At 47.7% G+C, this 23,533-nt stretch overlaps 1 protein-coding gene across 1 annotated transcript in view; it reads left to right on the forward strand.

Annotated features, from left to right (window-relative positions):
• RTEL1 (regulator of telomere elongation helicase 1) overlaps positions 1-22,458 on the forward strand; it is a 258,104-nt gene extending 235,646 nt beyond the window's left edge. Inside the window, exon 36 of the mRNA XM_060230590.1 lies at positions 22,042-22,458. Within this exon, the coding sequence (XP_060086573.1) occupies positions 22,042-22,155 (114 nt within the window). The 3' untranslated portion in view covers positions 22,156-22,458. The remainder of the gene's footprint in view (positions 1-22,041) is intronic.
• The last annotated feature ends 1,075 nt before the right edge of the window (positions 22,459-23,533 follow it).

Here is a 23,533-nt window from a genome sequence, read left to right on the forward strand (position 1 = left end):
AACAGCCACGTAGAATAAACATCAGATGTTTGAGAGCCACAAGGTATGAATGTCAGATGTTTGGAAGGGAAGGAAGGAGAATAGATCAGGAGGGAGGGGGAGGTGGAAAGAAAGCAACTTTAAATGAATTCTCCAAGATGCCAGCTGGCTTGGCTTGGAAAAAAGTCAATTGGCGGCGGCAGTAGGAGCTTCTAGAGCCACACAATATGTGTGAAACAGCCACATGTGGCTCCCGAGCCACACTTTGGCCACCCCTGAACAAGATCTTTAGGGCGTAACCTTTTGAGAGCCAAAACTCCCTTCATCGGGTACGTTTGTTAGAGCGATGACTCTGAAAAGCTTATACCTAGAAAATCTGGTTTGTCTCCGAGAGGCTCCTGGAATTGAATCTAGCATTTATGACAGAGCAGGACGCTTCTTGTAATGGAGCTGTGCCTTATCTTCACTTGAGAGCCAGTTTGGTGTAGTGGGTGAGTGTGTGGACTCTCATCTGGGAGAATCGGGTTTGATTCCCCACTCCTCCACTTGCAGCTGCTGGAATGGCCTTGGGTCACCCATCGCTCTTGTAGGAATTGTCCTTGTAAGGGCAGCTTCTGGGAGAGCCCTCTCAGCCCCACCCACCTCACAGGATGTCTGTTGTGGGGGGAGAAGATAAAGAAGAAGAAGATATTGGATTTATATCCCACCCTCCACTCCGAAGAGTCTCAGAGCGGCTCACAATCTCCTTTCCCTTCCTCCCCCACAACAGACACCCTGTGAGGTAGATGAAGATATTGGATTTATATCCCTCCCTCCACTCCGAAGAGTCTCAGAGCGGCTCACAATCTCCTTTCCTTTCCTCCCCCACAGCAGACACCCTGTGAGGTGGGTGGGGCTGAGAGAGCTCTCACAGCAGCAGCCCTTTCAAGGACAACCTCTGCCAGAGCTATGGCTCACCCAAGGCCATTCCAGCAGGTGCAAGTGGAGGAGTGGGGAATCAAACCCAGTTCTCCCAGATAAGAGTCTGCACACTTAACTACTACACCAAACTGGCTGCTCTGAGTCTCTGTGCTTTGAAAAGGCAGCTTCTGGGAGAGCTCTCTCAGCCAAACCCACCTCACAGGGTGACTGTTGTGGGGGGAGAAGATAAAGGAGATTGTCAACTGCTCTGAGTCTCTGATTCAGGGAGATGGGCGGGGCATAAGTCTGCAATTCTTCTTCTGCCATCCGTGATACGTGACTTGCATCATTTGAAGTATAATGAGCTGCTGGAATTTCAAGGTTATAAGAAGGACAGTCAGTACTTTATTCAAACAATAGGTCATTGCACAAGACAAACACTTTTCCCCCCTCAGGTTACGTATTAAAAGAAAACGAAAGCTGTTTCCGGGAAGAAAACGTTCTGCTCAGAGATGAGCAAATGTTCTTCGACGGGTTGTCTTGCCCACTTAGCAAAAAAATTGACCCAAATGATCTTTAAATTGAATGCAGCAGCAGCAGCAAGCCTTTATTGGCATAAAACAGATTTAGCAGTAAAATAGCAATATAAATAATAGAAAATCCTAGATAATAGAGTACCTAGGGAGCTAATATACATAAAATAAGTGAAATGTATGAGTCGAGTTTAGCCAGATTAAATAATTAAAACAAATAAAATGTGGTCGTTCCAGAACCATTCTCTGTCATATTTCCATGGCCTGTTGAAGAAATCTAGCAACCGTTAAAGTTACCTCAGAGCAAGTGTCATTTAAAAGTTTGTGGACTTTGCCTGAATCCGCACAGCCCAACATGTCTGCTAAAATATCTTTCAGGTATATACGACGAATATCATCATAAAGGGGACAGTTCAATAATACATGGGAAATAGTTTCAATACACTTGGGATTACAAAGACAATGTCTATTAGAGTATTCAATCCCGTTAAATCTACCAAATAATATAATATGGGAGGGACGGTGGCTCAGTGGTAGAGCATCTTCTTGGCAAGCAGAAGGTCCCAGGTTCAATCCCCGGCATCTCCAGCTAAAAAGGGTCCAGGCAAGTAGGCGTGAAGAACCTCAGCTGGAGACCCTGGAGAGCAGGGGAGGGATGGTGGCTCAGTGGTAGAGCATCTGCTTGGGAAGCAGAAGGTCCCAGGTTCAATCCCTGGCATCTCCAACTAAAAAGGGTCCAGACAAGTAGGCGAGAAAAACCTCAGCTTGAGACCCTGGAGAGCCGCTGCCAGTAAGGGGAGGGATGGTGGCTCAGTGGTAGAGCATCTGCTTGGTAAGCAGATGGTCCCAGGTTCAATCCCCGGCATCTCCAGCTAAAAAGGGTCCAGGCAACTAAGCGTGAAAAACCTCAGCTTGAGACCCTGGAGAGCCGCTGCCAGTCTGAGTAGACAATACTGACTTTGATGGACCGAGGGTCTGATTCAGTATAAGGCAGCTTCATATGTTCATAGCAGATGGTAATGCGTTACATCTCGTTAACAAGAACGCACGCCGTTGCTGTGGAGCTTGCAGAGAGGAAAAATATGACGCTAATTTCCCTACTGAGAGAGGAAGTTCGAAATCCAGCGGAGAGCAAGACTTGTTGGCCAGGCTATATAACGTTTGCATTTCAATATCTAGAATTCTGAGCTTAAATTTCAAAAATGCATCTTTTAGGGATAGCCAACTAAAACTGCTGCATAGCAAAATTGATCATGCCAGTCAGCAGCTCTCTTTCTTACTTTGGAAGGAGACTCCAGGAACTGGGAGAGATGGAATCTCCAAAAAGCCCTCCCAAAAGCGATTATCCCAAGACTGCCTTTCCAAAGCAAGTAACAAAGTCAACAATAGGTTACAAATTAAAGTCTTCATCCGATGAGCGAGAGCAACTTTATAAACTTATCCTCACCCCAAACAAAATCTGTTTAACCATCTGCAACTATAAGGGCAGGGGCCTTTTGTGGAACTCTATGCAACTATCCAAAAGACATCTAAGAACTTTATTCCCAGGGGAAATGGCTTGGATTGATCTACATGAGAGAGAATTCTTTTATGCTTGTTCCAAGTCACAGAGGGTGCTTTTATCATTTAGGTCAGCACAGATTCCTTTTTTTTTGGGGGGGGGGGGGGTAAAACAATTTTTATTAGTAACATATGGTAATAAATCCATATCTTACATCTTTAAAAATTTCTTTTATCTACCCCATATATTACTTTCCACCCAGCCCTCCAAAAGAAGATAGAACTTTAATCTGGTACTTGCTTTCAGCTGCTAGGACATTGTATGCGCAGTTGTGGAAGCAAGAAAAAATACCAGAGAAATGGGATTGGCTTGTAAAAGTTATGACATGGAGTGAAATGGACAAATTAACAAGAATATTAAGAGACTATGATTTAGAAGTTTTTAAGATGGAGTGGGAAAAAGTTTAGAAGATATATAGAAAAAGAGTGGAAAATAAAAGGACATTGGACAATTTTTGATAATAATTAAGCTTTAAAAAAAGGATATAATTTTTTTGTTTTAATAGTTAACGGTACCTTTAATTTTGTTTTAAGTAAATAACACTAGCAGGGGGTCAAGTAGCAAGTCAGCGCAGATTCCTCAGCTTTTGTTGCGATCTAAAAAATATCTCTCATCCAAAGGAATCTTCCCTACGCGCGTCTTTAAGAATGAAATCATTCTACCCCTGATTCATCGAAAGAAATATCGAGACCTACAGGATAACTCTCTAAAAGTTGCAGATAGATCAGGTGACATCTTGAATGTGAACACTTCATCTGCCACAGCAAATTTGTCACCTCAGTCTTACCCTCTTAATGAATCTATGGAGGTTGTTTCTGCAACCAACATCTTGGAAGACGATATTAGAGATCAGTTCCAATCCCTCCAGACTTATGATCAACAAGACGTTTTAAAAAGACTAGACTTGTTGAAAGAAAGCCTCTTATTGAAGCAGAGTGGGCAGCAAAAGAGCTCTCCTGGGACTTCTTCTATTGAGTTGAGAGAGCTTCAAGATGTGCCTTTGATCAACAAGATCCTCCTCACTCTTCAATTTCCACTTGCCCTCCTTTAACAAATTGAATGATTAAGACAGTCATTGTGGTGTTACTTTCATGAGCTGGAGCGCACAATCAGATGCCTTAAACCAGGGGTGTCAAACATGCGGTCTGGGGGCCGAATCAGTCCCCCAGAGGGCTCCTATCAGGCCCCCAAGCAACTGGCTGTCATCTGCTTCCTTCTCTATATATCTTGCTCCCTTCTGCATAACAGTTTGCTTTTCAAGGCTTGCTCAATGGCACAGGAGCTATGGAGCAAAACCTCTGTTTTCTCCATTGGGGGGAGGCAGAGCTTGTTTTTCCAGGCTCTCAATCACACAGCAGAGCTACTGAGCCGAGCCTCTCTTCCTTCTGTTGGCTGAGGCTCCTCCCCCTACTGGGCCCCTAGGGAAGGAAGGAAAGAGCCAGAGCTTCCTTTGCCCAGTCTCTGGATCCCATGGGAGAGATACAAAGAAAGCACCTTTAAGACCAACAAGTGCGAATGTTTTAAGCATGTTTTATTTTAAGTTTTATTTTAAAAAAAAAAATCTTTAGTCGTGTTTGTTTGTGTCCTTTAAAAAGTTTATATCTCTGCTACCTAATCTTAAATAGGTACACACACGGCCTGGCCTGACATGGCCTAGCCCAACAAGGTCTCATTTAGGTCAGATCCGGCCCTCATAACAAATGAGTTCGACACCCCAGGCATACAGCTTTATGGACAAAAGTTGCTCCATGACTTTATGGTACTGCGTGTTCTGGTATTTTCCATGCTCTTAATAGCTCAAGTTGGCAATTATCACCTCTCCACTCCTCGGCTAGGCAATTAGAACCAGCCTGGTGCCTTCTCAGTGTGGCTACATTACTTTTTCTATTCTCGGGGGGGGGGGGGAGGGAAAGATTAGTTGGTGGCCCGAAAATATGCACTCTCAAATGCTCCTGATATTAGAATGGCTTAACTGGAATTCATATGATAAATCTGTACCAATTTTGTACAGGCTTTTGTATCCTGGGAATGGTCATGGGGCGATACTGCAGAGAATTCCGTTAAGCACCCTGAAGAAAACTAGTTTCCAGGGAAGAGGGATCAAATATTCAACATTCCCCCCCTTAAACGGTGCAGAATTTCTAGATGCATATCAACCAGCCCAGACCTGCATGGCCCCAGACATAAGAACATAAGAGAAGCCATGTTGGATCAGGCTTTGCTCTGTAGCTCCTGTGCGATTTAGCAAGCCTTGCAGAGCAAGCTGAGATGCAGAAGGAAGCGAGGGAGAGGGAGAAGGAAGCAGACAGGAGCCAGTTGCTGCGGGGGCCTGATAGGAGCCCTCTGGGGGCCTGATCCGGCCCCCAGGCCGCATGTTTAACACCTCTGCTGTAGGCAAATTGTAATTATATGATTTTTTTGTTTAAGGTGCCTAAATTAAGTGAGTATGCCATAAGTGGAACTGCAGTGTTGAAGTTATATTGTCTTTTTAAAAAGTTTTTTAAAAATTCAAGCAGTTCCAAATTGGTCCTACGGAGACGGCTGTGATAATCCATAATTCAGCATAGCCTAGAGAATGATCTAAATGGAGGATTTCGGGGAGGTCCTAGGGAACACAAAGGTGACTTTTACTGAGATTTCAGGTTTTCACGGCTGGTAACATCATTAGGGTTTGTAGAATCTTTCGGGATCAAGTGCCGTGTTCTACTGGAGAAAGTTTTCCTTCCAGACGTTTTGTTCTCAGCTGCGGAGAACATCCTCAGTGACTCAATGCACAGCAGCCAAGAAGGTCAGAGCGCCTGCTCCGGCTGCAACGCCACTGAGGATGTTCTCCGCAGCTGAGAACGAAACGTCTGGAAGGAAAACTTTCTCCAGTAGAACACGGCACTTGAGCCCGAAAGATTCTACAAACCCTAATGACTTTTACTGCCTCCTATTTCTTTTTTTTACTTGGGTCAAGTAGAACTGTTCTTTTTTACTTGGGTCAAGTTCACTGATAGCTTAGGAACGGGACTGTTGTGAAAGCAGCCAGGGTGCGCTCACGTGGACAGCTCCCTGCTGAACGGGTTCCAGATTTCTCCTCATCCAGCTGGCTGGTCGCTGTTCCTGAAGCCATGGACAGCTGTGCCTTCCCTGCTCGCCTGTGACCCTGCTGGTGAGGTGACAAAAGGAACGCCTTGAGAGGGAGCCTTAGGGGGGCGCAGGGTCACCTGGGATTGGGATTTGAACTCAGGCCTCCCAGATCACCGTCCTCACACCACACTGGGTGTGCGTGTTAAGTTCCCTCAAGTCACTTTTCACTCATAAGAGCATAAGAGAAGCCATGTTGGATCAGACCAATGGCCCATCCAGTCCAACACTCTGTGTCACATAAGAGAAGCCCTGTTGGATCAGGCCAATGGCCCATCCAGTCCAACACTCTGTGTCACACAGTGGCCCAAAAAACCAGGCACCATCAGGAGGTCCACCAGTGGGTCCAGGACACTAGAAGGCCTCCCACTGTGTCCCTCCAAGCATCAAGAATACAGAGCATCACTGCCCCAGACATAAGAGCATAAGAGAAGCCATGTTGGATCAGGCCAATGGCTCATCCAGTCCAACACTCTGTGTCACACTGTGGCCAAAAAAACCCAGGTGCCATCAGGAGGTCCACCAGTGGTGCCAGGACACTAGAAGCCCTCCCATTGTTGCCCCTCCCAAGCACCAAGAATACAGAGCATCACTGCCCGAGATAGAGAGTTCTAACAGTACACTGGCTAATAGATACTAATGGATCTCTACTCCATATGTTAATCCAGTCCCCTCTTGAAGGTGTCTATGCTTGGAGCTGCCAACATCTCCTGTGGCAGTGAATTCCACGTGTGAATCCCCCTTTGGGTGAAGAAGGACTTCCTTTTATCCGTTCTAACCCGACCCCTTATCAATTTCATTGAATGTCCACGAGTTCTTGTATTGTGAGAAGGAGAGAAAAGTACGTCTTTCTCTACCTTCTCTATCCCTTGCATAATCTTGTAAACCTCTATCATGTCACCCCTGAATGACATAATAGTGGTGACTCCATGAGTTAATGCCTGGCCCGGAGAGCACAGGCTGGCTTGATCTTTTCAGACCTCAGAAGCTAAGGAAGGGTCGGCCTGGGCTGGTGCTTGGATGGGAGGCCTCCAAGGAATACCAGGGTCGGAATGCAGAGGCAGGCAGTGGCAAACCACCTCTGAATTGGCTCTTGCCCTGAAAACCTTACAGGGGTGCCATAAATTGGCTACAACTTGACAGCACTTCCCATCCCCACCACCAGTTCATTCACAACCTTGCAAACTGAAGTCTTCTCTCTGTCTGGGGTAGTGATGCTCTGTATTCTTGGTGTTTGGGGGCGTACAATGGGAGGGCTTCTAGTGTCCTGGCTCCACTGATGGACCACCTGATGGCCCCTGGGTTTTGGCCACTGTGTGACACAGAGTGTTGGACTGGATGGGCCATTGGCCTGATCCAACATGGTTTCTCTTATGTTCTTCTGTGACACAGAGTGTTGGACTGGATGGACCATTGGCCTGATCCAACATGGCTTCTCTTATGTTCTTATGTCTGGGGCAGTGATGCTCTGTATTCTTGGTTCTTGCGGGGGGCATGGTGTGAGGGCTTCTAGTTTCCTGGCCCCACTGATGGAACTCCTGATGGCACCTGGGTTTTTTGGCCACTGTGTGACACAGAGTGTTGGACTGGATGGGCCATTGGCCTGATCCAACATGGCTTCTCTTATGTTCTTATGTCTGAGGCAATGATGCTCTGTATTCTTGGTGCTTGGGGGGAGCCCACAATGGGGGGGGGCAGTGATGCTGTGTATTCTTGGTTCTTGCGGGGGGGCACGATGTGAGGGCTTCTCGTTTCCTGGCCCCACTGATGGAACTCCTGATGGCACCTGGTTTTTTTGGCCACTGTGTGACACAGAGCGTTGGACTGGATGGGCCACTGGCCTGATCCAACATGGCTTCTCTTATGTTCAGACCAGGGGCTGGGTGTTTGTGGGGCAGACAGGTCTCATCAGAAGAGCAGAGCTGTGATGGACAATTCTGAATTTAGGTCGTCGTTTAGGAACTGGCTGCCCTTCAGACTTGAGAGCATCAATTGCATTTTGTTGCTTTGTTTTTCGCTTGCAGGAAGCATTTAATTGTAGGAGAACTTATGAAATCAATATGTTGACTTTGGCGCATGTTGGTCTGTGAAATTGATATCCTCCTTTTTCATCACAGCGGTGCTTTCCGTGTAAATATCAAGTGCTTCTTGCAAGTATGTGGCTGTTTCCACACAGTTTACTTGTCCTGAGTTTGATGGTGTTGGGAATTTGGAGGGGGGGGGGTTCCCCCTTCCTGCTTCCCCATAGCATTCATTTACCTCCCAGGCTTGTCCTGGCTTTTCTCTGATTATTCTCAAACCTGCTTTACCTTGAAGTTTTGGAAAAGATCGCAACGAAACCTGGATAACTGTCGTGGGGGTAGGGAAAAAATTGGATTTTCCCAGCCCGTCTAGCTTAGAATGTAAGACAAGCTGAGTTGGATCAGGCCAGTAGCCCATCCAGTCCCAACAGCCTGTCATGAGAACGTGACACAGTCTGTATTAGGCAGTGGCCCGAGCCCAGGCACCATCAGGAGGTCCACCGGCGGAGCCAGAACTTCAGAAGCCTTCCCACTGCTGCCCCCAAGCGCCAAGAATATAGAGCAGGGGTGGCCAAACTTGCTTAACGGAAGAGCCGTATAAAATGAATGTCAGATGTTTGAGAGCCGCAAGGCATGAATGTCAGATGTTTGAGAGCCGCATGGCATGAATGTCAGATGTTTGAGAGCCGCAAGGCATGAATGTCAGATGTTTGAGAGCCGCAAGGCATGAATGTCAGATGTTTGAGAGCCGCATGGCATGAATGTCAGATGTTTGAGAGCCGCAAGGCATGAATGTCAGATGTTTGAGAGCCGCAAGGCATGAATGTCAGATGTTTGAGAGCCGCAAGGCATGAATGTCAGATGTTTGAGAGCCGCATGGCATGAATGTCAGATGTTTGAGAGCCGCAAGGCATGAATGTCAGATGTTTGAGAGCCGCAAGGCATGAATGTCAGATGTTTGAGAGCCGCATGGCATGAATGTCAGATGTTTGAGAGCCGCATGGCATGAATGTCAGATGTTTGAGAGCCGCAAGGCATGAATGTCAGATGTTTGAGAGCCGCAAGGCATGAATGTCAGATGTTTGAGAGCCGCAAGGCATGAATGTCAGATGTTTGAGAGCCGCATGGCATGAATGTCAGATGTTTGAGAGCCGCAAGGCATGAATGTCAGATGTTTGAGAGCCGCAAGGCATGAATGTCAGATGTTTGAGAGCCGCATGGCATGAATGTCAGATGTTTGAGAGCCGCATGGCATGAATGTCAGATGTTTGAGAGCCGCAAGGCATGAATGTCAGATGTTTGAGAGCCGCAAGGCATGAATGTCAGATGTTTGAGAGCCGCAAGGCATGAATGTCAGATGTTTGAGAGCCGCATGGCATGAATGTCAGATGTTTGACAGCCGCAAGGCATGAATGTCAGATGTTTGAGAGCCGCAAGGCATGAATGTCAGATGTTTGAGAGCCGCAAGGCATGAATGTCAGATGTTTGAGAGCCGCATGGCATGAATGTCAGATGTTTGAGAGCCGCAAGGCATGAATGTCAGATGTTTGAGAGCCGCAAGGCATGAATGTCAGATGTTTGAGAGCCGCAAGGCATGAATGTCAGATGTTTGAGAGCCGCATGGCATGAATGTCAGATGTTTGAGAGCCGCATGGCATGAATGTCAGATGTTTGAGAGCCGCATGGCATGAATGTCAGATGTTTGAGAGCCGCAAGGCATGAATGTCAGATGTTTGAGAGCCGCATGGCATGAATGTCAGATGTTTGAGAGCCGCAAGGCATGAATGTCAGATGTTTGAGAGCCGCAAGGCATGAATGTCAGATGTTTGAGAGCCGCATGGCATGAATGTCAGATGTTTGAGAGCCGCAAGGCATGAATGTCAGATGTTTGAGAGCCGCAAGGCATGAATGTCAGATGTTTGAGAGCCGCAAGGCATGAATGTCAGATGTTTGAGAGCCACAAGGAAGGAAGGAAGGGTGGAAAAAAAACTGGAAAGAAAGCAAATAGATGGGGGGGGAGGAAGAGGTGGAAAGAAAGTAACTGTGACCTTCTCCAAGCCAGCTGATGGGGCTGTGGGGGCTTTGAGAGCCGAACAATATGTGTGAAAGATCCACATGAGGCCCTCGAGCCACAGTTTGGCCACCGCTGATAAAGAGCATCACTGCCCAAGAGAGAGTGTTCCATCTCGACCTTGTGGCTCATAACTGCTGATGGACCTTTGCTCCATATAAGCCAATGACCTATCCAGCCCAAAACTCTCTGTCATACAGTGGCCCAAACCCTGGTGCCATCAGGAGGTCCAGTGTTGTCACTTCTGCTGCTACACACACTGGTGTGAACCAGTTCCCACAAAGGTGTCTGTACAGATGGTTGCTACAAAAGGCGTTTTACTGGTCCCGCCCACACAGTCGCCGTTTCCTCTCCCAACTGCTAAAGGTTTTTCTTTTTTTCTTAATCCATCGATTTAATAGCATGATATTTATTTATTTCAGTTTTCAAAAAGGTTTTATTGGTTTTAAAAAAAGAAAGGAATTGGGGGGGGGGGACCAAAAAAACACAATAGTTTTGTGGTTGGGGAGGGACGGTGGCTCAGTGGTAGAGCATCTGCTTGGTAAGCAGAAGGTCCCACGTTCAATCCCCGGCATCTCCAACTAAAAAGGCTCCAGGCAAGTAGGTGTGAAAAACCTCAGCTAGAGACCCTGGAGAGCAGGGGAGGGATGGTGGCTCAGTGGTAGAGCATCTGCTTGGTAAGCAGAAGGTCCCAGGTTCAATCCCCGGCATCTCCAACTAAAAAGGGTCCAGGCAAGTAGGCGTGAAAACCCTCAGCTTGAGACCCTGGAGAGCAGGGGAGGGATGGTGGCTCGGTGGTAGAGCATCTGCTTGGTAAGCAGAAGGTCCCACGTTCAATCCCCGGCATCTCCAACTAAAAAGGCTCCAGGCAAGTAGGTGTGAAAAACCTCAGGTTGAGACCCTGGAGAGCAGGGGAGGGATGGTGGCTCAGTGGTAGAGCATCTGCTTGGTAAGCAGAAGGTCCCAGGTTCAATCCCCAGCATCTCCAACTAAAAAGGGTCCAGGCAAGTAGGCGTGAAAATCCTCAGCTTGAGACCCTGGAGAGCTGCTGCCAGTCTGAGAAGACAATACTGACTTTTGATGAACCCTAGGTCTGATTCAGTATAAGGCAGCTTTATATGTTCATATGTTCAATACGTTCTGGTATTATTTTGCATAGGAATACTTTCAAAAAACTTAATTCTACAGTATTTTCTTTACATAGATTGTCCCCTATTATTGTGTCTCAGCTGCACAAAAGCCATTTTCAAATTTTATAATATAAACCTTTTGTTAAAATTGTCTTGTAATTTTGACAACTCCAGTAAAGATAAAATGTTATAATATAAAGTACAGGAAGAAAACAAAGAGAAAATAAGTTCACATCAGAGAATCTTAAGAGTCTTGGTTATCTAACCAGGCATAGAATTTCATCCAATATTTTCTTGCTTCTTCTTTAGATTTCCCAGCTAATAGCAGGCAGGTTCAAGGTGGCTCACAGGTTAGGGTCAAAAAATGACCAAACAAGATAAAAAAATCGATAATACATAAAACATAAAAACAACATTCACTGGCCACAGGAGGAATTCACTGCCACAGGAGGTGGTGGCGTCCACAAGCATAGCCACCTTCAAGAAGGGGTTAGATAAAAATATGGAGCAGAGGTCCATCAGTGGCTATCAGTGGCTATTAGCCACAGTGTGTGTGTGTGTGTGTGTGTGTATATATATATATATATATATATATATATATATATATATATATATATATTTGGCCGCTGTGTGACACAGAATGTTGGACTGGATGGGCCATTGGCCTGATCTAACATGGGTTCTCTTATGTTCTTATGTTCTTAACATTAAGATATCAGTTAAAACAATATGACAATAGATGCTAGTACAATAATTCATGATGCAATTGAGTTCCGATGGTAGCAGTGTGTCGGTGCGGGAGTTAGCAGAGTGAGCTTGGTGACGTGCCCGACACAGGGCTCCAGGAAAGAAATCAGCCAGACACTTGCAGCTAGTGCCAAAATAGTGTATTTACAGATATATACAATAAGTGCTCACTAGTGCAGTTCCATATATTACTCCCACAGACAAAATGCCCCGCCAGACAGCTAACTCTCAGAGAGAGACCTGTGTATGGCACACACAGTCTTCTTATAGTTCAGCCAGCCAATCCAGGCTGTGCAGTGTCATGCTGACTCAGCATGTTCCCTCACCTGTTCTCAGCCGGCTCAAACCAGCCTGCTGATAAGGTCACTGTGACCTAGCATGCCTGCTAGATCACCATCTGTCAAAGTAGAGCTGTCATCCTGGGTGCAGATAGATTCTTTATCCAACACACCTCCTAATCTATCGAACCCAGTGCACCCAACCACCGTACACAGTTTCCATGTTGCTCTCAGACAGTAACATACATTTCATGTTTACACATTCACAAGTGCTAGTCCAGGAACTCGTTATCACTGTCCTGGTGATAAAAAATATTATCACTGTCCTGGTCAGCCAGCTCCTTCTGGCGTTTGGCTTCAGCCTCCTTGTTCTTTGCCTCGCACTCTGCCACCCAGACCTTCCACTTCTCGGCCTTTTTCTTGAGCATTTCCTCAAACCCTGGTGGGTCTGGTTTAACTGTCAGAGTGACATAGGGCACCTTATACCTGGCAGGAGGTTTGCCCTTTGTGGTTCTAGCAGATACTCTCGTACTTGGACCGGCCTCGTCTTCTTCAGGCTGGTCTGTTGCCACGTCCTGGCCTGCCACCTCCTGGGCTGGTTGTTCTGCCCCTGTGATTTGAGGTTGCACCTCCTGACTCTGCATCTGAGGCTCTGAGCCAACTTGGAGCTCACGTTTCTCTGCCCCTCTGCTTGCCAGTTCCCGGTCGGGAGATTGTTGTTCCTGCTTAATTACCCTTGGCAGGACTCCAGCACCGTTATCAGTGGTTGGCAGCAGTACAAATTGTTTCTCCATAGAGTGTAATCTCGGCCAGCTGGCTGCCTCGTTAAACTGAGCAGTCTTACTGAGAATTATTTCTTTCTCTTATCGCAGAAGCGATAACACCTGGCCTCTGGCTTGTAGCCCAGAAAAGTTAGGCTCTCTGCCCGGTCATCCCCCTCCCTTCTGCTCTCGGAGGGGATGCCAACCCAAGCCTGTGTCCCAAAGACTCTCAGAAATCTTAAATCTGGACACCTATTATACAGCATTCTATAGGGCAAGTTATTTACAGGTTTGCACCAAATACGGTTATGCACAAAAACAGCACAGTACATGGCTTCGGTCCAATAACAAATTGGCAACCTTGCATCTTCAAGCATGCTGTACATTAACGTCTGTAATACAGCCCCTGTGCGCTCCGCTAGCCCATTTTCTTGGGGCGTGGCTGGGTTCGTTAAACGGTGGGCAATGCCCTTGTTCTCCAGCCAACATTTCAATTCATTTGATAAGAATTCCCCCCCTCTGTCGGTCTGAATAGCCTGGAGGTTTACACCTAATTGCCTCTCAACCGCTTTGACCCATTTGGTGAACACCTTGTACACTTCAGATTTATGCACCATGGCAAAGACCCAAGAGTACCTCATATGGTCGTCTGTGGCCACTAGGCAGTACCTCCTCCCCGACAGACTTTTTGGCAATGGGCCAATCACGTCCAGATGGACGAGTTCTAGGGCACGCTTACTCTCCCTTGTGCTTTGCTTAGAAACAGCACAAGCCCTGCTTTTGGTCTTTTTGCAGACCTGACAATCTAGGTAACAGTTGCAGGGTTTTACCTTTAGACTTGGCACCAACTCCAGGGTCTTTTCCAACGCTCTAAACCCACAGTGCCCCAGTCTCCTGTGAAGCAAATGTATACACTGATTGTGCACAGGCACATTGGACACCTGTGCCACCTGGGCACAATCACTCTGGACCACATATATTTTACCTTCTCTTTTCCCAGTTACAAGCAGCTTCCCCCCACCTCCTAGGATTTTACAACAGGTCTTATCAAACTTCACCTGGTATCCCTGGTCAATTAGCGTGCTAACACTTAGCAGGTTCGACCTTAGTGAGGGTACACACAAAACATTTTGCAAAGTACAATTTAACACAGGAAATTCAACATTGCCTAAGCAAGTAGCATTTGCAGTGGTCCCGTTAGCTAATCTGACATGCCTGTGCTCAGGAATGTCAACATTCTTCAGCAGCTCCTTCTTGCAGCAGAGATGGCTCGTTGCCCCAGAGTCTAAAATCCAGGCAGACCCTGTGCTCTCTCCTGCAGACGTGACCAGCCGGGCTCCTTCCTCACACGGGCTGGTGGTCCTCTGCTCTCGCTGCCTCCGTCCACGCCGCTTTCCCCTCTCTGGGCAAGCTCGAAGCAGGTGCCGAAATGATCCACAGCCATAGCAGCGTCGGACTGCCAGTGCAGTCGGCTCCTCTTTCTCAGCCTTTGGCCGTCTGCCAGCAGCAAAAGCTGGCTCACTCCTGGACGCCTTCCCGGATGAGCTGATAGCCACACGCTCCTCAGCCGACACCCCCGGACAACTCACAGCTGTAATCCTCTCTTGGAAATCAAGCAGGTGGGCACAGACGTACTCCATCGTTAGGGTCGCCACATCAACCATCTCCAGGGACGTTATCAAGGGAGTAAACTCAGGCGGCAACGACGACAGTAAAATATAAACTCTGTCATCGGGAGCTACAGTCTTGCCTCTGGCCTCAAGCTCAACGAAACAGTCCGTTAGCTTCTTGATGTGATTTTTCACACACCCTCCAGCTGGCATTACAGTGCGAAACATCTTCCTAGTCAAGGCCATGAGGGAGCCAGCAGTGGTACTAACATGAACCCCACTGAGCGCGTCCCAGGCAGCCTTGGGAGTGTCCTTCCCTCGCACATATACCAACTGATCATCTCCTACTGCCAGCACGATGTTTGCCAGCGCCTTATCGGCTAACACAGTCTCGGCAGGAGTTAACACTGCAGGGGGATTACTCACAAACAGCCATTGCCCTTCACGCTTAAGGTAGTGTTCCATTCTCAGGCTCCACACCGCATAGTTGGCTGAATTAAGCTTCTCAACGGCCACTGCAAGCTGCTGCTGAGCCATGATGCCGACTCCTCCACACAGCTGGCTGCCGTCGTCCCTCTGGCTCTCAAACTGAGATAGCTGGTGCTTCTTTGTCCTTCAACCGGCGTTCCTCGCCTCCGGCTCTTTCCAAACTCTCGGTCAGCTCAACTCTCACGGTGCTCCTCCGCGCAGCGGAAGCGTCCTGGGCCCATAACCCTGTCGGTGCGGGAGTTAGCGAAGTGAGCTTGGTGACGTGCCCGACACAGGGCTCCAGGAAAGAAATCAGCCAGACACTTGCAGCTAGTGCCAAAATAGTGTATTTACAGATATATACAATAAGTGCTCACTAGTGCAGTTCCATATATTACTCCCACAGACAAAATGCTCCGCCAGACAGCTAACTCTCAGAGAGAGACCTGTGTATGGCACACACAGTCTTCTTATAGTTCAGCCAGCCAATCCAGGCTGTGCAGTGTCATGCTGACTCAGCATGTTCCCTCACCTGTTCTCAGCCGGCTCAAACCAGCCTGCTGATAAGGTCACTGTGACCTAGCATGCCTGCTAGATCACCATCTGTCAGAGTAGAGCTGTCATCCTGGGTGCAGATAGATTCTTTATCCAACACAGTGAGACTGGATAGTCAAATGTTAGATGTTCCAAGGGACCCCCAACTTGCCTTAGCGTGGTAGGAAGTCCAGAATGATGTTAAGTTCCGGTTTATGGGCCTAGTCCGTTGTTGTAAGTTGACCTTATGGAAAAGCAAGGTGGAAGAGGGCCGTTTTACAGGCCCTGCGGAACTGTGAGAGCTCCCGCAGGGCCCTAACGTCCTCTGGCAACTCATTCCACCAGCTAAGGGCAGCCGCAGAAAAGGCCCTGGCTGTAGTTGACTGAAGCCTTAACTTCCTTGACGCTGGGAACTGTCAACAGGTTTTGAGACCCGGACCGAAGTGCTCGCTGGGGCATAGACCGGGAAAGGCGGTCCCTAAGATATGCAGGACCCTGACCATGTAGGGCTTTAAAGGTTAAAACCAGCATTCATCAGGTTCTCTGAATTACCAGCTTTCATTAAATAAAACAAAGCTAAGTCTCTAGCCCCTTTCTTTGCAGAAGTAGATGGGGAAAAGCATCTTTTTGCAATGGAATGGGCTACAGCAGGGGTGTCAAACATCCAGTTTGGGGGCTAAATCACGCCCCCGGAAGGCTCCTATCAGGCTCCTGAGCAACTGGCTTCTCCCTCTCTCTTGCTTCCTTCAGCATCTCAACTTGATTTGCAAGGCTTACTCAATCCCACAGGAGGCACAGAGCAAAGCCTCTGTTTTCTTCATGGGCTGAGGCTCCTTCCTTGGGGAGGAAGGGGGAGGGAGAGAGTTTGCTTTTCCAGGCTCTCTCAATCGCACAGCAGACATACTGAGCCAAGCCTCTCTTCCTCCTTTTGGCTGAGGCTCCTCCCCATCCTGGTCCCCTGGGGAAGGAAAGAAAGAGCCAAAGCTTCCTTTGCCCTATTCTCTGGATCCCATGGGAGAAATACAAACAAAGCACCTTTAAGACCAACGAGTGCTAATATTTTAAGCATGTTTCATTTTAAGTTTTAAAAAAACCTTAGTCGTGTTTGTCTGTATCCTTTATAAAGTTTATATCTCTGCTGGAAAAAAGGGAAGGAAAGGTCCCCTGTGCAAGCACCAGTCGTTTCCAACTCTGGGGTGACGTGCTTTCACAAAGTTTTCAGGGCAGACTTTTTGCGAGGTGGTTTGCCATTGCCTTCCCCAGTCTTTTACACTTCTCCCCCAGCAAGCTGGGTACTCATTTGACCGACCTCAGAAGGATGGAATGCTGAGTCAACCTTGAGCCAGCTACCTGAAAACCCAGCTTCTGCTGGGGATTGAACTCAGGTCATAAGCAGAGCTTAGGACTGCAGTACTGCAGCTTTAACACTCTGTGCCACGGAGCCCTTATCTCTGCTACCTAATCTTAAATAGGTAAACACATGGCCCAGCCTGACATGGCCCGGCCTGACAAGGTCTCATTTATGTCAGATCCAGCCCTCATGAGTTCGACACCCCTGTGCTAGAGACTTAATTTTTTAAGAAATATAAGTCTCTGGGAATTCAGAGATCCTGATGCATATTTTGATGTAATGCTATATGGATAAAACATTATTTTGGGGTAATTCTATATCGATATAACACTAACACTATATAATGCTGAGGAAAGGTTGAAGGAGCTGGGGATGTTTAGCCTGGAGAGGAGGCGGCTGAGAGGTGATAGGATCCCCATCTTCAAGTACTTGAAGGGCTGTCCTAGAGAGGATGGGGTGGAATTGTTTTCTGGAGCCCCAGAAGGTAGGACCAGAACCAATGGGTTGAAATTAAATCAGAAGAGTTTCCAGCTCAACATTAGGAAGAACTTCCTGACCGTTAGAGCGGTTCCTCAGTGGAACAGGCTTCCTTCTTGGAAGGTGGTGGGCTCTCCTTCCTTGGAGGTTTTTATACAGAGGCTAGATGGCCATCTGACAGCAATGCGGATCATGTGAATTTAGGGGGAGGTGTTTGTGGGTTTCCTGCATTGTGCAGGGGGTTGGACTAGATGACCCTGGAGGTCCCTTCCAACTCTATGGAAGGTGGTGGGCTCTCCTTCCTTGATGGTTTTTAAATAGAGGCTAGATGGCCATCTGACAGCAATGAGGATCCTGTGAATTTAGGGGGAGGTGTTTGTGAGTTTCCTGCATTGTGCAGGGAGTTGGACTCGATGACCCTAGAAGTCCCTTCCAACTCTATGGAAGGTGGTGGGCTCTCCTTCCTTGATGGTTTTTCAACAGAGGCTAGATGGCCCTCTGACAGCAGTGTGGATCCTGTGAATTTAGAGGGAGGGGTTTGTGAGTTTCCTGCATTGTGCAGGGGGTTGGACTAGATGACCCTGCAGGTCCCTTCCAACTCTATGATTCTATTATATCATCATTTTTGTAAAAATTAGTGGGGATCCCTGCTGCTCAGAAACTGTCACTGCTGCGTTGTATTAGCAGCCATATCAGCAACAGGGAAGACACGCGGGCCTCTCGCTATGTGGGAAAACACCTTTTGTAGTAAACACCTGTATGAGCAAGGAAAAAGCCAGCAAAACAGAAGGCAGATCGCTCTGACCTGGATAGCCCACACGAGCCAGATCTATGCAAAGCTCAGACATTTGTAAGATAAGCACACTGGCTATCTTTGGTGATAACAAATCTCCCAAGCTTTCCTAATATAATCCCTGTTGCGGGCGAGAAAGCTGCTATCTAATAAAGACCTAGATAAGTACAATCAGACTTCCAGATAGGATCCAGGTCAGCGGTTCCGTTTGCTAGTTCTTTACCTAGTCCTAGAGTCCCAATGGCTGCAGTTTTCTCCCATTAGTCACACAAACACACGAAGCTCCCTTATACTGAATCTTACCACTTCCTTTGAGGTCAGTCTTGTTTACTCTTGATAAACTTAGAACTATGCTGGGTAAAATCCCATGGTCAGAAATACTTAGGAGGAAGGGGGTTCAGGAGAGGTGGGAGTTTCTTAAAAGCGAAATACTGAAAGCGCAATCACAGACGATTCCTGCGAGAAGAAAAAAATGGAAAAAAAGCCTAAAGAAGCCGAAGTGGCTCCATAAACAGCTCTCTAAAGACTTGAGAAATAAAAAAAAGACCTCACCTGGAGTATTGTGTGCAGTTTTGGGCACCACATTTTAAGAAGGATCTAGACAAGCTGGAACGGGTCCAGAGGAGGGCGACGAAGATGGTGAGGGGTCTGGAGACCAAGTCTTATGAAGAAAGGCTGAAGGAGCTGGAGATGTTTAGCCTGGAGAGGAGGCGGCTGAGAGGTGATAGGATCACCATCTTCAAGTACTTGAAGGGCTGTCATATAGAGGATGGTGTGGAATTGTTTTCCGTCGCCCTGGAAGGTAGGACCAGAACCAATGGGTTGAAATGAATTAAAAAGAGTTTCCGGCTCAACATTAGGAAGAACTTCCTGACCGTTAGAGCAGTTCCTCAGTGGAACAGGCTTCCTCCTTGGGAGGTGGTGGGCTCTCCTTCCTTGGAGATTTTTCAACAGAGGCTAGATGGCCATCTGACAGCAATGCAGATCCTGTGAATTTAGGGAGAGGTGTTTGTGTGTTTCCTGCATTGTGCAGGGGGTTGGACTAGATGACCCTGGAGGTCCCTTCCAACTCTATGATTCTATGATCTCAGAAGCTAAGCAGGGTCATATCTGGCAAGTACATGGATGGGAGAGTTCCTTGGAATACCAGAACCTGGAAGCAGGAGCAGGCTTTATTAATATGAATATCCTCCAGGCCCCCCAGTAGGGGTCAGTCACCAGAGGTCACCATGACTTCCAGGTGCGCACCCACACACTCACGCGTATCCGCTAAATATATATCAGAAAATACCCTCCCTTCCCCCCTAAAAAACCCCGAAAGCAGATCCAAGCACGTTAGAAGGCTTGGCTGCATTGCAGAAAGTAATTGCTATATTCCTTGAGGGGGCAGGGATATGATTTAAATATTCCTGGTGAGAGATGCAACATCAGAACGAGCCAGTGGTTTATTCCCAGAAGCTTTGGAAGATTGCCTTACTCAGGAATGCCTCCTGAGGGGGTTTTTTTCCCCCCTACACCCTTCCTCCTTTCGAACATTAGACTTTCATGACTGAAGCCGGAACCCGGATATCAGGCTCCTTATCTGAACTTGGGTTTTTTCCCTCTCCGTTGGCCAAAAACATCCCTATTGTTCGCAAGCTTTGCATTTCCTCTTGGGTTGCATACGCTTCTAGCAAGCGCCTTTATGGGAATCGGTTCGCGCCGGGGTTTATATTTGCTGAGGGAAACGGCTGTCAAATCCCTAGAAATTCCTGGTTTTGAGTAAAGCAAAAAGACATCTTGGGCTTCAGGACTTCCTCTTAGTTTCACTGCCACAGGCTAACGTAACTCATTTCATTAGGCATTCAGCAGATTCCAGTTTTTTTGAAACTCTTAAGCTGGGGTCTCCCAAGATTTTTGAGCCCACGGGCACTTTTGGAATCCTAATGCAGGGTGATGGGTGGAGCCATAAAATGGCCGCCGTAGGAGGCAGGGCAGACCACAAAATGGCTGCTGCAGAAGGTGGAGTCGCATACGTAGAAGAATCCCAAGTACAGAGGAAAAGAGGGGTGATCTGAATATACACAAGAAAGAGAGGGGGAAGAAAATAAAGGAAACACTGTGGTGGCAGCGGATTATTTTAATCTGCATTGCTAATCAGATCTTCCGAGGCCAAACCAAAGCCCTGCTGGTAAGAGCCCCACCATACATTCTAAAATTACTTGGTGGACACCAGTATGCCCTCTAAGCTGAGTTAGTGTGAGCTAGCTCACAGTTTTTCAGCCTTCAGATCACACGTGTTTGTCCGAGCTCAGCAAAAATGGCCCCAGAGCAAATTAGTTTATGCGGGAGCTCACAAAGTAGAATTTTTGCTCACAAGACTCCACAGCTTAGGGGGAGTATCGGCAGGCACCAAGACTGGTGTCTTTGGGCACCCTTGGGTGCCACGCTTGTGACCCCTGCTCTAAGGAGGCACTGGAGAAGAGATTGGCAGCTTTTGCCGAAATCTTAGAATGGGTGTCAGAGAGGACTGGACGCAACAACTCCAACAGTCAAGTCTCTGAGTGCCCACACAGGTCTTCATCCTTCCACCACGATTAGTTTCCTAGACTTCTTTTCCTTTCATCCAACCTCTCCAGTTCTATAATTTCCATCCTTCCTTAATTGCCATTACAAGACAGTTCCAAAACCCAGCCCTGGAGAGTCAGTTTGGTGTAGTGGTTAAGTGTGCGAATTCTTATCTGGGAGAACCGGGTTTGATTCCCCACTCCTCCACTTGCACCTGCTAGCATGGCCTTGGGTCAGCCATAGCTCTGGCAGAGGTTGTCCTTGAAAGGGCAGCTGCAGTGAGAGGCCTCTCAGCCCCACCTACCTCACAGGGTGTCTGTTGTGGGGGAGGAAGGGAAAGGAGATTGTAGGCCGCTCTCTGTCCTTGAAAGGGCAGCTGCTGTGAGAGCCCTCTCCAGCCCCACCCACCTCACAGGGTGTCTGTTGTGGGGGAGGAAGGGAAAGGAGATTGTGAGCCGCTCTGAGACTCTTCGGAGTGGAGGGCGGGATATAAATCCAATATCTTCATCTACCTCACAGGGTGTCTGTTGTGGGGGAGGAAGGGAAAGGAGATTGTGAGCTGCTCTGAGACTCTTCGGAGTGGAGGGCGGGATATAAATCCAATATCTTCATCTACCTCACAGGGTGTCTGTTGTGGGGGAGAAAGGGAAAGGAGATTGTGAGCCGCTCTGAGACTCTTCGGAGTGGAGGGCGGGATATAAATCCAATATCTTCATCTACCTCACAGGGTGTCTGTTGTGGGGGAGGAAGGGAAAGGAGATTGTGAGCTGCTCTGAGACTCTTCGGAGTGGAGGGCGGGATATAAATCCAATATCTTCATCTACCTCACAGGGTGTCTGTTGTGGGGGAGGAAGGGAAAGGAGATTGTGAGCCGCTCTGAGACTCTTCGGAGTGGAGGGCGGGATATAAATCCAATATCTTCATCTACCTCACAGGGTGTCTGTTGTGGGGGAGGAAGGGAAAGGAGATTGTGAGCTGCTCTGAGACTCTTCGGAGTTGAGGACGGGATATAAATCCAATATCATCATCATCTTCTAGGGCGTGGAATAAATTGTGATAAATTATGCAATGCAAACAGAATTTGTCAAGCCCGCCTGTGACTTTTGCGCTACATTTTTCTGTTCCGTTCCACCCCCGTCCCCTTTCTCCAGGTTGCCAAGAAGTGTCCAGGCTGCCAAGCTGATACCAACAGAAGACATCTAACCATGGTTTACTGGGCAGATCTCCCAGGAGCGACACAGACGGCGCCGACATCGTCCGCTTAGCAAGGCGAAAACTTGCCCGTGGGAAGGAGCCAAGAAACAATGCTGTCCTTCCCTTTGCTCGCTGATCGTAAGGCGTCTTCCTCTTGCAACAGAAGCAGGAAGAGAAGCAGCTCTGGAATAAATTGCACCAATCTCTTAAAATATACCCTTCTGTAGCTTTTCTCTCCCTAGGCCTGCTGTAAAGGGGCGGGGAAATGCTTTTGTACTTTGCATGTAAGGGTTTTTTTTACTATATTGAGAAAATGAAGATGTATAATGTCCAGTGTCATATCCAAATATATGAATAAATAGGATTATTTTGCATTATAGCGTGATCGTCATTTATTAGTAGCAGTACAATGCTGCATTTCTAAACACGCTGACCAGGAAATAAGTCTCAGCGCTTAGAATCAGGCTATTGATCTAACTTGTTCCAGTTTGGTGTAGTGGTTAAGTGTGCGGACTCTTATCTGGGAGAACCGGGTTTGATTCCCCACTCCTCCACTTGCACCAGCTGGAATGGCCTTGGGTCAGCCATAGCTCTGGCAGAGGTTGTCCTTGAAAAGGCAGCTTTCTGGGTGAGCCCTCTCCAGCCCCACCCACCTCACAGGGTGTCTGTTGTGGGGGGAGAAGATATGGGAGATTGTAAGCCGCTCTGAGTCTCTGATCTGGAGAGAAGGGCAGAATATAAAACTGCAGTCTTCTTCTTAGGTACAAGGACACTTCTCTGGGAGAATCGGGTTTGATTCCCCACTCTTCCACTTGCAGCTGCTGGAATGGCCTTGGGTCAGCCATAGCTCTCGCAGGAGTTGTCCTTGAAAGGGCAGCTGCTGTGAGAGCTCTCTCAGCCCCACCCACCTCACAGGGTGTCTGTTGTGGGAGGAGAAGATAAAAGAGATTGTAAACCACTCTGAGAGAGAAGGGCGGGGTATAAATCTGCAATTCTTCTTCTTGTATCTGAAGAAGTATGAGTGCGCATGAAAGCTTATACCCGGAATAAAACTTTGTTGGTCTTAAAGGTGCCACCAGTGTTGCCTCTAATATGTACTGGGGGGCACTGGTGCACAAAATTTTAGCTTGCTGCTCAGGAATATATGCTTCCAGCTCACAAGCATTTTCCCTCCACTGGAAACAATGGAAGATGGTCCTTCTGGGACCCTCAGAATTGGACCCTCTGGTCCAATCTTTTTGAAACTTGGGGTGTGTTTTTAGGAGAGGCATCAGCTGCTAGGCTGCAGATTTGGTGCCTCCACCTCAAAAAACAGAACCCCAGATACGCCTCAGAGCAATTCTCCATTACAGCCTGTGGGGCCCATTGACTATAACGGTCCCCTTGGCTACAACGGAACGAGGGGGGGTGAAGTTTTGTTTTGTTTAGTTTTTGCACACTCCTGTTATG

The sequence above is a fragment of the Heteronotia binoei genome, chromosome 2 (assembly GCF_032191835.1).
Source record: "Heteronotia binoei isolate CCM8104 ecotype False Entrance Well chromosome 2, APGP_CSIRO_Hbin_v1, whole genome shotgun sequence".
Taxonomy (NCBI): Eukaryota; Metazoa; Chordata; class Lepidosauria; order Squamata; family Gekkonidae; genus Heteronotia; species Heteronotia binoei.